Genomic DNA, 12324 nt, shown 5'->3' on the forward strand with positions numbered 1-12324 from the left:
GGCATTTAACTGTTTTCTGTTTGTTTTGATTATTGTACAAAATGAAATGTATCATTATTAAAAGTATAATTAGTTTTTCTATTTTACAAAAGAGCTACCATTCTGACATACTTCTCCTGGAAAGAGATACGGGTGTCTTGGAGGTTTATAATTTTTAATGCTTTTGCTATGGTGTTTAGTTTATATAGCTGAAATGCTGATGAAAAAGTTTTCCCTTTCCCTCTTTCTCTTAACCTTTTTGATAAGGATCATCACAGGTTTGTACCAGGATAAGGTTGTAGAGGTAATCATAGTGTTCTCCTGTAGGAATTCTAAACATTGAATTTTCGGAGAAGGTAGGTAGAGTTTGAATGACTGGTTTACTCACTAGGCTCTCTACCTTCTCTAAGTATAGGATAACTCTTTCTCTGTAAAGATTTGCCAGTCTCTTGGGGACCCATAGAAGGCCTTAGAGGAATCCTTTCCTCCCCAGATCTTTGCCTTGTAGCAGGTTTTAGTTGAGCAAAGATGAGTAGTTTTCTGGTGTTTGGCCTGCTCTGTTGGGTGAGAAAACTTTTCTATTCTGTTTTCATAGTTTCATGCACTGTCACATGTCTTTTTCTCTTCCCCAAGTTTCCCTGGAACCTGGGCTCCCCGAGACGCAGCACTGGAGCAGATGGATAATGGAGACTGGGGCTATATGGTGAGAGGCTTTTGCAGATGCATTTTGAAGGCCGGCAAATTATTTTTGTGTGTCTTTCCCCGCCTCTTATGTATTTTTAGGTATAATACATCTCATAAGAATGAAAATTATCAGTGGTGCAAACCGCCCCCCCCAGTTAGTTTAGATGTATTTTTTGGGTGTTTTAACTTTGTTTGGTGTTTTTAGGTAAGCAAGCTCAACATGGACTCTCTATGTAACTTTTGATAATCATTTTTGTTTTTGGTCTTTAAAGTATGTTGCCCTTAAAACTCTTCCATCATAGAGTAGTGACTGTTAAACGTCTAGTAGGTAATGGGTAGAGAGGACATTTTCTTGTGGTTGGGAAGGTTAACGGTTGAGAAGGTGCGACTTCTCCCACTAGCACTTTTTCTAGCATGTGCATGTGTCTTCCTATTTTCCTTTTCCTTTGCTAAGAAATATTTTATTTGTATAGTACCTGTCTTTATTTGTCTTATTTTATTTCTTAAATATGATTTTAAAAACCAAAGGTATGTATTATTTAGAGAAGCTTGCTTTTCAAAATTAAAGGCCAGATTGCAACATTAATGTTACAAAAGTGAATATACTATCAGATTATGAAATTTGAAAGCTGCTATTAGCCTTTGGATATATGAGATTGTGCTGACCAAACTGTGTATTTTAACTTAGTATTTGATACTGGTATTTCCATGAAAAAGTTAGGAAGATTAGGTCTACACAAATTTTTATTTTTAAAATAAATTTCATGATTTCCCGCCTCCTTTTGAGGGGGAAAAGACAAAAGAAATATTGAAAGTAGATGTTTTATGTTATCAAATCATTTTTATTCTATTTTATGTTAAATTGAGTTAAGAAAAATGAAAGTTTTTTTTTTTTTTTTTTTTAATCTGAAAAAAACTTAAATGAGTATATTTTAGTTTGGCCTCTCTCCTCCCATAATATACTCTGACCTGAAAACTTCTCTCTAGATACTGGGCCTGAAATAAAGTGCCTTTGGAAGCCATGTCCTCCTTTTTTAGTGTACGGCTTTGAAGAATTGGACGTATCCCTTTTCTCTATTGAAAGCAAATGTTAGATCTCTTCATCCGGGTGGGTTTCTCACTGAAAATAAAGCTATATTTTGCATCAGTGGATTGCTAGATGTGTTGTAGCCTGAATCTTTTGCTTTGCTTGTTACCGCTAATTTTCTTAATCTGTCAAAGTTAGGATTTAAAAACATTTCGGATGACTGATCATTTTTTAAAAACTTGCAGATGACTGACCCAGTCACGTTAAATGTAGGTGGACACTTGTACACAACGTCTCTCACCACACTGACGCGTTACCCGGATTCCATGCTTGGAGCTATGTTTGGGGGGGACTTCCCCACAGCTCGAGACCCTCAAGGCAATTACTTCATTGATCGAGATGGACCTCTTTTCCGATATGTCCTCAACTTCTTGCGAACTTCAGAGTTGACCTTACCCCTGGATTTTAAGGAATTTGATCTGCTTCGGAAAGAAGCAGATTTTTATCAGATTGAGCCCTTGATTCAGTGTCTCAATGACCCCAAGCCTTTGTATCCTATGGATACTTTTGAAGAAGTTGTGGAGTTATCTAGTACTCGGAAGCTTTCTAAGTACTCCAATCCAGTAGCTGTCATCATAACCCAATTAACCATCACCACCAAGGTCCATTCCTTACTAGAAGGTATATCAAACTATTTTACAAAGTGGAATAAGCATATGATGGACACCAGAGATTGCCAGGTTTCCTTTACTTTTGGACCCTGTGATTATCACCAGGAAGTTTCTCTCCGAGTCCACCTGATGGAATACATTACAAAACAAGGTTTCACAATCCGAAACACCCGAGTGCATCACATGAGTGAGCGGGCCAACGAGAACACAGTGGAGCACAACTGGACTTTCTGCAGGCTGGCCCGGAAGACAGATGACTGACCTCCAGCACTGGGAGAAGTTCCTGGAAATGGACTCTCCAGGAGATCGAAGAGGCTGATTTTTTTTTTTTTTTTAAATCACAGTGTGAGATTTTTTTTTTTTTTTAATATTTGTATTTATTTGAAGGCACTGGGGACCAGAAGGAAGGAAGTTTTGTGCTTCAGCAGACTCCTCTACGTTTTGTTCCCTTCACCCTGAGTATGCATGTGCCTGTTCAGAGCCTCCAGATACCTTTTTTATAAAAAGAAGTCTGAAAATCATTATGGTATATAATCTACCCCTAACAGCTTTTTTTTGTTACAGTGCTAAAATGATTTCTGATTAAATAGTCCCTAACTCAACTAGAAGGCTAAAAATGCAGGAATGAAAGAATAAACAGAGTACTCATGATGCCTTTGGGAAAAATCAAAACATCATGTAGGGTGACCTAGTTTTCAAACCAATAAGCAGTATTATAATATTAAAGGAAAACTGTTCCAATCATTTAAAAGTACTTGTTAAGTACTGCTTTTTACAGTTATGACAACTGTTTCTTTCTATGCATATAAATCAAGCAACCAAATATCTGTAGCCATGGAAATGTCTGACTAGAAATATTTATATTGGCTTCTGAATACAAAATGTCCCTGTGGTAGAAATCTTACTTCTTATGCCTGGTGCAGTATAATTCCCAAGTGTACTGTCTACCAGAATAAATAAATAAATAAATAAATGAAATGTGAAAATTAGGTTTGTATTTATTGATTATTGTCAGTTAAGGGGGGAAATCATATTCTTTGTCTAAAATATGCATTGTTTTATGTCCCAATAAATGCTGCCTATAGCACATTTGTATTTGATTCAGGAGGACTCAGTGGAACTTTAGGATGTGGTTTATAGAATTCTACTATGCTGTTGAAGCAGGGAATTGATGGAATTATTAGTTTTGTCTAAAAGAATGCATATCTGGACAGTGAACGTACAGTTTGACGAATTTTTTTCAAATAGGACTTATTTTGAAGATTATAGATTTTTCTTCAGTAAGCCACCAGTTGTCATTGCTCTATGACCCTTATTCTAGCTTTGTATCTATCGAGCACAGGGACAAACCGACTCTTCAGCCATTTTATTCTCATATATTATGGTGACCCACAAATGTATTTTGTTATTAAGGTTAAATTTCTGAGGAGAAGAAAACTGCAGTGAATGAAGGATCTAGAACAGTTGGAAATATCACGTACTTTTTAAAATTTTACTGTAGTCTTATTTTGCATAAGTTCATTTGATTTTGCATAAGTTCATTTGATTCTATTTCTTGGAAGTTACTCACTGGAAGGATTATGTTAGCTGTAGTGAAACTTCCTAGTTTGCTAGAACACCTTTTAAAAGAGAGTTCAGAAATTTCTTCCCCGTTGTCTAAGGGAGGAGTAGAGTACTGAGGCTGTGTGACTGGGGAAGCTCACTCCTTTTCTCCTCTGAGAAGATTCTGAAATTCTCTTTCAAAGAAGGATGAGAATATTTACTTACATCCATTTCTGCCCACGTCTCTCTGAAAACTTAAGATTTGACAAATGACCAATATCCAGAAACCTGTAACTACCCCATTTTTACCATCTTCAAACTAAAATCCCTTAATGATATTGGTAGGTTGCTGTGGTTTCAGTAAATGTACTAAGTATGAGGTTATCTTTTTAGAAAATGGTCTCCTCCTTCAAACTGATTAGTGGTTACCTAAAAAAGAGACAAGAAAAGGAACAGCCCAGCCAGCTATGTGTTGTTGAGTTAGCTGAGGTGAATGAAAGATGAAATTATTTGGGTTGAAAACAGGTATGGAAATGGGAATGAATAATTGTTCCGAGGTTTTAAGAGTAAAACATCTATGAGGTCTCTTCCTTGTCCAGATTACTGGAGATAAGTTTGCTTTTGGTAAATTTTCTCAGATTTATAAATTATTAACAATTAAGTGATTATTTATATGAGTAAATTAGGAAAAGTAGCCCGCTGAGATTTTTTGCAATTTAATTTGTTTGATGGTATTCAATTTTGAGTGTTTTATATACTCGGGTAGTTGAAAATGATGTGAAAAATGTAGGTTGGTTATATTTGGGTAGTTTGAGACAATTATGTCTTTTATGAAACTTTAAATCATTTTTACTTTGGAAGAGTTGATTTTTTAAACATTTATGTTAGTTGTATTCCTAAGGCTGTATTTTTTTCCTTTTCATTTTTTTAATTGAAGTATAGTTGATGTACAATATAATATTGGTTTCAGGTGTACAACATAGTGATTCGACATTTATATACATTACGAATTGATCACTGTAAGTCTGGTAACCATCTGTCACCATACAAAGTTATCACACTATTATTGACTATACTCCCTATGCTGTACATTACATCCCGTGGCTTGCTTATTTTATAACTGAAAGTTTGTACCTTTTAATCCCTTTCACCTACATCCCATCCCCACCTCCGCCAACCACCACTGTATCTATGAGTCTGTTTCTGTTCTGTTTTGTTTGCTCATTTGTTTTGTTTTTTAGATTCCACATGTAGGTGAAATCATATGGTATTTGTCTTTCTGTGTTTGATTTATTTCACTTAGCCAGTACCGTCTTATGTCCATTCATGTTGTTGCAAATGGCACAATCTCATTCTTTTTTATGGCTGAGTAATATTCCTTTGTTTATGTACACCACAGTTTCTTTAGCCATTCATGTGTTGTTGGACACTTAGGTTGCTTCCAGATCTTGGCTGTTGTAAATAGTGCTGCAGTGAACGTAAGGGTACATGTATCTTTTCAAATTAGTGTTTTTGTTTTCTTTGGGTAAATACCCAGAAGTGGAATTGCTGGATTGTATCATAGTTCTATTTTTAATTTTTTGAGGAACCTCCATATTGTTTTCCATAGAGGCGGCACCAACTTACATTCCCTGCGGCAGTGCACAAGTGTTTCCTTCTCTCCATATCCTTGCCAGTACTTGTTATTTATTACCTTTTTAATGACAGCCATTCTGATTGGTGTGTGGTGATCTACATTTTATTTAGATTATACCAAGTATAGGCACTTTTAGAAGAGGATTGTGTGTGTGTGTGTGTGTGTGTGTGTGTGTGTGTGTGTGTGTGTGTATGTGTTCTTTTAAGCCCTGGGATAAATAAATGTGTGCTATAAGGACACAAGTGATAACTAATGAGTCTATTGGCTTTTGCTAGCTCTAAAGCAAATCCTGGCATTTAACAAAATAGAAGCTGCAAATGGATAGTGCTACTGTTTTTTTATTGTGGGAAATTTCAAACATATTCGAAAGTAGAATAATGTAAACACCCACGTACCCATTGAATAGCTTCAACAATGATTCACTCCCCCTTTTTCTTCCCATGGATTATTTTGAAATAAATCACAGATATTTCATCTGCTTCAGTCTGTGTCTCTGGAAGATAATGATCCTTTTTAAAAAATACATACATATGTAGTTGTAGATTTTAATGATGCACATGCCATAGTACCATTACCACGTGGTGGTGCCTCCTGAATGCTGTTGATTATTTCATAGCCTGGATCTCCAGCCTTGTAATAGTGGTCTTATATATTTCTCATAGGCAGAGTTCCCCTGTTTGTAGAAAAAAGTGCATTGTTAAGACAGACTATTTCTGCCAGGATTAATGACTTCTACTTTCAAATTAAGTTTTTAGTTTCAAAAAAATAACATTACATACGATTCTTAATATTTTAATTTATTTTTAAAATTCATTTTGTGTGAACATATGGGGAAACATTTTTTCCAAAGGGCATCCTTCCTTTTCTCATGCAGATTTTAAATTGTGGATGCAGGTGGCCAATTAAAAAAACACAGCTATCATTTGCTTTTGGGATTTAATACAAATGAAAGGCTTGACTCTTTGAGGCTCTTTGAAATTGAACATGTTAACCACAAAGCAAGGAGCCAGAAGGTGAAATCAGGTAAGCAATATTCTGTGTCAGAATTGGGTATCCCCATTATTCTCTAATGTGATGTCTTGATTTCTTTTCTTCACAGCTCTACCCCCATCTTTTATAGTATTTACTTGTTTACTTTTTTGCCTGTCTCAGTTAAAACTGTAAGCTCTTTGACGACAGGGTCTATGACTCTTGTTCTCCTGTGTCCTCAGTACCTAGAATAGTTTCTGGCATACCTCATATGCTCAGTAACTATTTGTTGAATGATTGAATGAATGCGTGGATCAGATTGAATGAATGCATGGATCAGTAGTTGCATCTGGCAACTACTTGAATAAATTTCTGCAATAGAATAATTGGGGAGAAATAAGATTCTTATTTTGAAATTATCCCCAGTGGTTCTTTCACTGCTTGCATCTATAGGGAATCACTTAGATAGGAGTGCACGTGGGGAACAGGAACAGTCTTTTGCAGTTCATTTCGGAGAAACTGTCTTGAAATAGCATCCAAATCAGGAAAAAAGCCAAAAGGCAGAACACCATAGCGAGAGTAAACCATGAGAGTGCATCATCCTGTCTGGGGATAAAGCTCAGCACCTAACCTGCCCCAGACAGGAGAGACTCTTATAATTCTAAGACATTCAACACAGCATAGCACTTTTCTTTTGGTAGAAATGTCAGTGAAATAAATTCCTGTGTGTACTTTTGTGTCTACAAGGCATGTTTCAAAGTAGCTTTTGTTTTAATTTATTTGAAATACCTGTAGTGTTCCTTTTTCTGCCAGTGCAAATGAGGAAAAATGTCTCTAACTGCAGTTTCAAAATTACCTACAGCAGATTAGAAACTACACTTTAAAAGGGCTATTTTGGTGGTGCCTAGAGGAGCCAGAAATGTAAGATTAGGGAGCCATATATTAGTTGTCAACAAAGTGTCGTTTTAACTAACTGGAAGCATTCTTCAAGGTCACTTACAATCTCACATTCTTAAAATCGCTGTGCATGAAAGAGTCACGTTGCTGTACCTGTCACCTTTTGTGCAAGGTAATGTAAGCTAGGATGGCAAAAGTTTGCAGTGTTGGGTATGCAGCAGGGTCCTTGTTCCGCTGCGTAGGTCACAGAACCATGTTCATTTACTCCGTAAATGCAAAGTATCTACTCTGTGATAGACCCTGGAGTTGGGAAGATGAAAACTCCATCCTTGTTCACAGTCACGTGGCAGGAGATAGGGAAGAGTGAATGGGATGGCGTGCATCACCATCTTACCAAGTCTGCTGATGCTGTGGGTCAGTCATGCCCCTCATCTAGACAAGCCTGCCCTCATATAGTGTCCAGATTAAATTCTTTCAAGATGAAGAGTAGAAACAAGTAAAAGACAAGGAAGCCCCTGTGTTCTTTGGTGAATACGAGGAATCAGGAGAACTGGCACGTTTCCTTGTGTTGCTAGTAAAGCAGGTTTGAGCTAGATATGTCAGTGTTTCCTGACAGGTGTTAAGGCAGGGTAGGTTTTTCTCTCAAGTACCAAAGGGCACGTGTGTTTCTTTAGACCACAGGGGCTAATCTGGAGTGGCAGGATTGCTGTAGTTCTATGCCAGGATTTAAATGTTAGAAAGTAGAGAGATCTAATCATTAGAAAAAGTAACACACTAGAAGTAGCTTAACTGTACTAAGCAGTAAATGTATTGTACCTTCTTTAGTTAAGTTCTTTATCTTTCCTTGTTGAGTTAAAAGGATGCCTTCCTGGAGACAGGGATTGGCCTTCTAGCTGACAACCATCTTGGGGGTAACGTTGTGTTGCAACTTTAGATAACCATGTTAAATTAAGCTATGAGGTATGACAGGATGCAGAATGTTAAGAGCAAGTCTAACACCATGCTAAGTGTGAATGAAAGCCTGAGAGGTGCCAATTTGATGAGGTGTTAAGACACCTTTTCTGAAATTTGAAGAGGAAAGAGGTAAAAAACTAGACTTCATCATCTGAATTACATATCTGCATTATAGAACTTAAAATAACCTGTTGTATAGCTATAGAGTGTCTTTGTTTTGATCATCTGTATCAAATCTGCTAGTAAATGTTGGTTCCCCAAATTGTAAATACAGGGTTTATTTCTCTACTCCAGTTAATGTAGGCGTTGATATTCATAATGTTTCCCGATGAGGCTCATAGCAGAGAGTCTGGGATGCTGGCTGTAGACTGTTAGGATTTTATGAGTCCTCCCCCTTCTTCTGTTAATGAGTTCTCGTGTTCTCTCCTGGGACAGCTGGGGATCTTTTTGCCATAACCCTTGTAATTGTCATTTATTTGGCTTTCCTGGGATACTGATGGCAGTGCAGCAGGCTTCTTTGTCCCTGGGATTTTCTTCCTTGTAGAGAAGAGGGAGGAGGCATCTCTAGCAGGCAGTGAGGGCTGAGAGAGAGACCCCCACCCCCAAGCTTCCTATCACCCCTGAATACCTACTGTATCAACACGAAACTAAGAGTTAAAAGGCTGAAATTAAGATGGTTAAATCAGTGCAGTGATTTACCTTTTTATTTCTGTTACTTAAAAGCCACTTTGCCACTATGTGTGTATGCCCTTGTGTATGTCAAGCCGTGATTTAGAGCTTGGGCCTTTCTCCAAATTCCCTTTACCAAATTCTGAGCAATGCATTTTGCTTATTACAGTTCAGACTCAGAGTTCCTACCAGGCCACATCCCTGCTCCAGGTTTCTTTTATGTATTCTCAAAATATTTTAAATAGACATGCTATGCCAAGCAATTTCTAACCTAATGGGAATCAATTAAAATGGGAAAACATGGAGTTATATTCACTGCGTGCTCTCGGCTCTCTTGCATAATTTATAATGTGTTCTATTCAACTACCTGAGTATTGGTTGGTGACCTCTGAGCCCACTGGAACAGACGTTCATAGACATTTCCGTCATAACAACCAAGTGCTGAATTTAAACACTGATCGGTGAAGTCAAAAGCATCAGTTAACAAGACAGCATCCTTTCTGAGAGAAAAAAACAAAAGAGTCGTATTTTAGATTGCTTTTGCGAATCTGATTAATCTGGGATGGTGAATAACAACACCTAATTAGAAGTTGCATCATTATCCACTTTTCGAACAACTCGGCTTTTTTTTTCTTTAAGTTTTAATTTTTGATCAGTTATATAAGCACAGCATAAAGAGTCAAATAGTTCTTCAAGGCTTGTTATTGAAAATCAGCATATCCCTGCCTCTCCCCTCCATTTCTTCCCCCTACCCCTAGAGGCAATCAGTTTTAGTCTTTTAGCTGATATTTGGGGAATTTACCCGAATGACTCTAAATGTCTTGTTTGTATTGCTACCTCATATTCATTGGTGCTAGATATTATCTGTTGACTATTACAGAAGATCCGGATTTATTTTAGCACCACTCTCCTCAGCAGTACCGATCAGCCCCCCTCCCCATCCCCCAACCTCTGCTTCCTCCCCACGGCCTTCCTGCCTCCCAATATAATTACAGTGTTGGCCAGACTGATGTTCAGTGCTTCCCTTGTTATGACTGTATGTATCCTGTATGTTAGTATGACTTTATGTATTCTGTTCACGGCGGAGCCACGTTCCCACCACATCTCTCCTGTTCTAGGGGTCGCTCTCCAGCACTTCTGTCATAGTTCTTAGTGATTTCACTGTCTGTGTGGAAGTTCCTTGAATCTTCTCCCCATTGACCGTGTTCTACAGCCTGGCTCTGTCACTGTCTGCCGAGATCACGCACCAGGCCTTGTCATCCACACCTGCATCTCACCATAGTCTCAGCCATGTTCTTGTCACTGTCTCCTCTCTTTCTAGCTTACTCCCTCTACTATTCTGACTTCTATGATTCTTATTTTCCCTTTCAAGCGACAAAATTATTTTAACCTATGGAATGAAATATTAAAATAATTGTTCACATGCTTCCCTTCCTCTTTTAGCAGAGGATATAAAATAAAATATGTGATTGTTTGTTTATACTCTTCCTTAACGCTCGTTTCACAGAGTATTTGAGGTGACTGAGATACTGTACTTATTTAATCCTTTCTGGATGGCCTTTAATCATTATTATGAAATGATTTTCCTACAGGGCTGTTCATGATTCTTTGACCCTCCTGGCACCTACTGCCTATTTAAAGTCCCTCATCTACATGGTCTCGCTTCCCTCATCTGTCTGAAATTCCATGGTCTATTTATTATATTCACTCCCTCCAAACAATATTCAACAATTTTTCTTGCTTTGTCATACTTGTTTAGCAAAACCCCGTTCCTCGTTATTTCCAGTTTTCCACCGACTTTGCCCCATACCTTTGTAACTATATGGCTGGAAAAACCAATACTGACTGTTGTAATAAGGACCCAAGTGGGCCCTTATTGCTACCCGGCAGTCATATCACATTCTAATTCATTTACTCCTTCATTCTCTTAGATGATTATCTCCCACCTTCTCTTTGATCTTCAGATCTACACTGCTCACCTCCCCATCTCTCTCAACCTAGATGACTTTGAGTCCTATTCCACTGGTAAAATAGAAGTGGTAAGAAGAGTTCCACAAGTTCCCACCCATGCATTTAAACATATGAGGTTTTCTCTCATAGTACAGGTAAACTGTCCAGGTTCCCAGCTCTGACCAGTCCCTCCTCGTCCACTAGATGCCTTCCCCTCCTGCCTAGTAGAGAGAGCAATGTTCCAGAAGTCCTCCTGCCTTTCCCCTATAACGTCAAAATTCCCCTCTCTCCCGAAACATTTCCATCAGTTTCCAAACAAGCTGTCATTTCTCCCACCTAAAAACAATCATTTGGGGCTTCCCTGGTGGCACAGTGGTTGAGGGTCCGCCTGCCGATGCAGGGGACACGGGTTCGTGCCCCGGTCCGGGAAGATCCCACATGCCGGAGCGGCTGGGCCCGTGAGCCATGGCCGCTGAGCCTGCGCGTCCGGAGCCTGTGCTCCGCAGCAGGAGAGGCCATAACGGTGAGAGGCCCGCGTACCGCAAAAAAATGAAAATAAAAACAATCATTTGACTCTATTTCCCTCTCCATCATCTGACCCATATCTTGGCTCCACTTTGTGACAAAACTTGAAAGAGTTCTGCTTGTTGATGCTTGCTCTTTCCAGTTCTTCTCCGCCTCTTCTCAACTAGATCCGTTCAGGTCTTCACTCCCACCATTCCACTGAAGCAGCTCTTGTCGAGGTCACCTCATCATCATCTTTGGAGGGTCCCAAGACTCCGTACCTGGGCCTCTTCTCTTCATACACTCACCCCTTGTGATACCATCCTTCTCATGGCTTTAAATACCAACGATATGCCAGTGACTTCGAAATTTTTCTCTCCAGTCTCTCCTGCTTACTAACATCTTACTTGATTTCTAGCAGGCTCTTCAAACTTGAAGTATTCAAAACCAAACTCCTGACCTTCTAGACCTTCTATCCATCCTGCCCAAACCTGGCTTTCCTGTAGTCTTCCCCGTTTATAGTAAATGGCGACTCTGTCCTGGCCCAAAACCTGAACTCCTCTCTGTCTCTTACATTCCATATCTAATCTGTCAGCAAATCTTGTTCTACCTTCAAAATATATCCAGACTTCTACCACTTCCCACCACCTCCAGTGCTATCACCCTGGTCCAATCCAGCAGCATCTCTCCCCTGGATTATTGCAGCAGCCTCCTGACTGGACTCCCTGCTTTTCACTCTTGTCCCCCTCCCGAGTCAATTCTTAATATGGCAGCTGGAGTGATCCTTTAGAAACACACCTCAGATCTCCTCAGATTGTGTCTGTCCTACGCTCAGAACCTTC

General features: G+C 38.8%; 2 protein-coding genes across 15 annotated transcripts in view; one reads left to right on the forward strand and one right to left on the reverse strand.

The window, feature by feature from the left end:
• KCTD6 (potassium channel tetramerization domain containing 6) overlaps window positions 1-3350 on the forward strand; it is a 57882-nt gene extending 54532 nt beyond the window's left edge. For all 9 annotated transcript variants that reach the window (XM_067754961.1, XM_067754960.1, XM_067754958.1 and 6 more), the window contains 2 exons: window positions 613-682; window positions 1936-3350. In XM_067754961.1, the coding sequence (XP_067611062.1) occupies window positions 656-682; window positions 1936-2622 (714 nt within the window). In that variant the 5' untranslated portion in view covers window positions 613-655 and the 3' untranslated portion in view covers window positions 2623-3350. The remainder of the gene's footprint in view (window positions 1-612; window positions 683-1935) is intronic.
• A 2511-nt stretch (window positions 3351-5861) lies between these two features.
• Window positions 5862-12324, reverse strand: part of ACOX2 (acyl-CoA oxidase 2) — a 35730-nt gene continuing 29267 nt past the window's right edge. For 5 of the 6 annotated variants that reach the window (XM_067754955.1, XM_067754953.1, XM_067754948.1 and 2 more), the window contains 2 exons: window positions 9396-9528; window positions 5862-6212 (listed from right to left, as the gene is read on the reverse strand). In XM_067754955.1, the coding sequence (XP_067611056.1) occupies window positions 6150-6212; window positions 9396-9528 (196 nt within the window). In that variant the 3' untranslated portion in view covers window positions 5862-6149. The remainder of the gene's footprint in view (window positions 6213-9395; window positions 9529-12324) is intronic. The other variant, XM_067754951.1, reaches the window with a different exon arrangement.

This window comes from Pseudorca crassidens, chromosome 10 (assembly GCF_039906515.1).
Source record: "Pseudorca crassidens isolate mPseCra1 chromosome 10, mPseCra1.hap1, whole genome shotgun sequence".
In the NCBI taxonomy this organism is placed as follows: Eukaryota; Metazoa; Chordata; class Mammalia; order Artiodactyla; family Delphinidae; genus Pseudorca; species Pseudorca crassidens.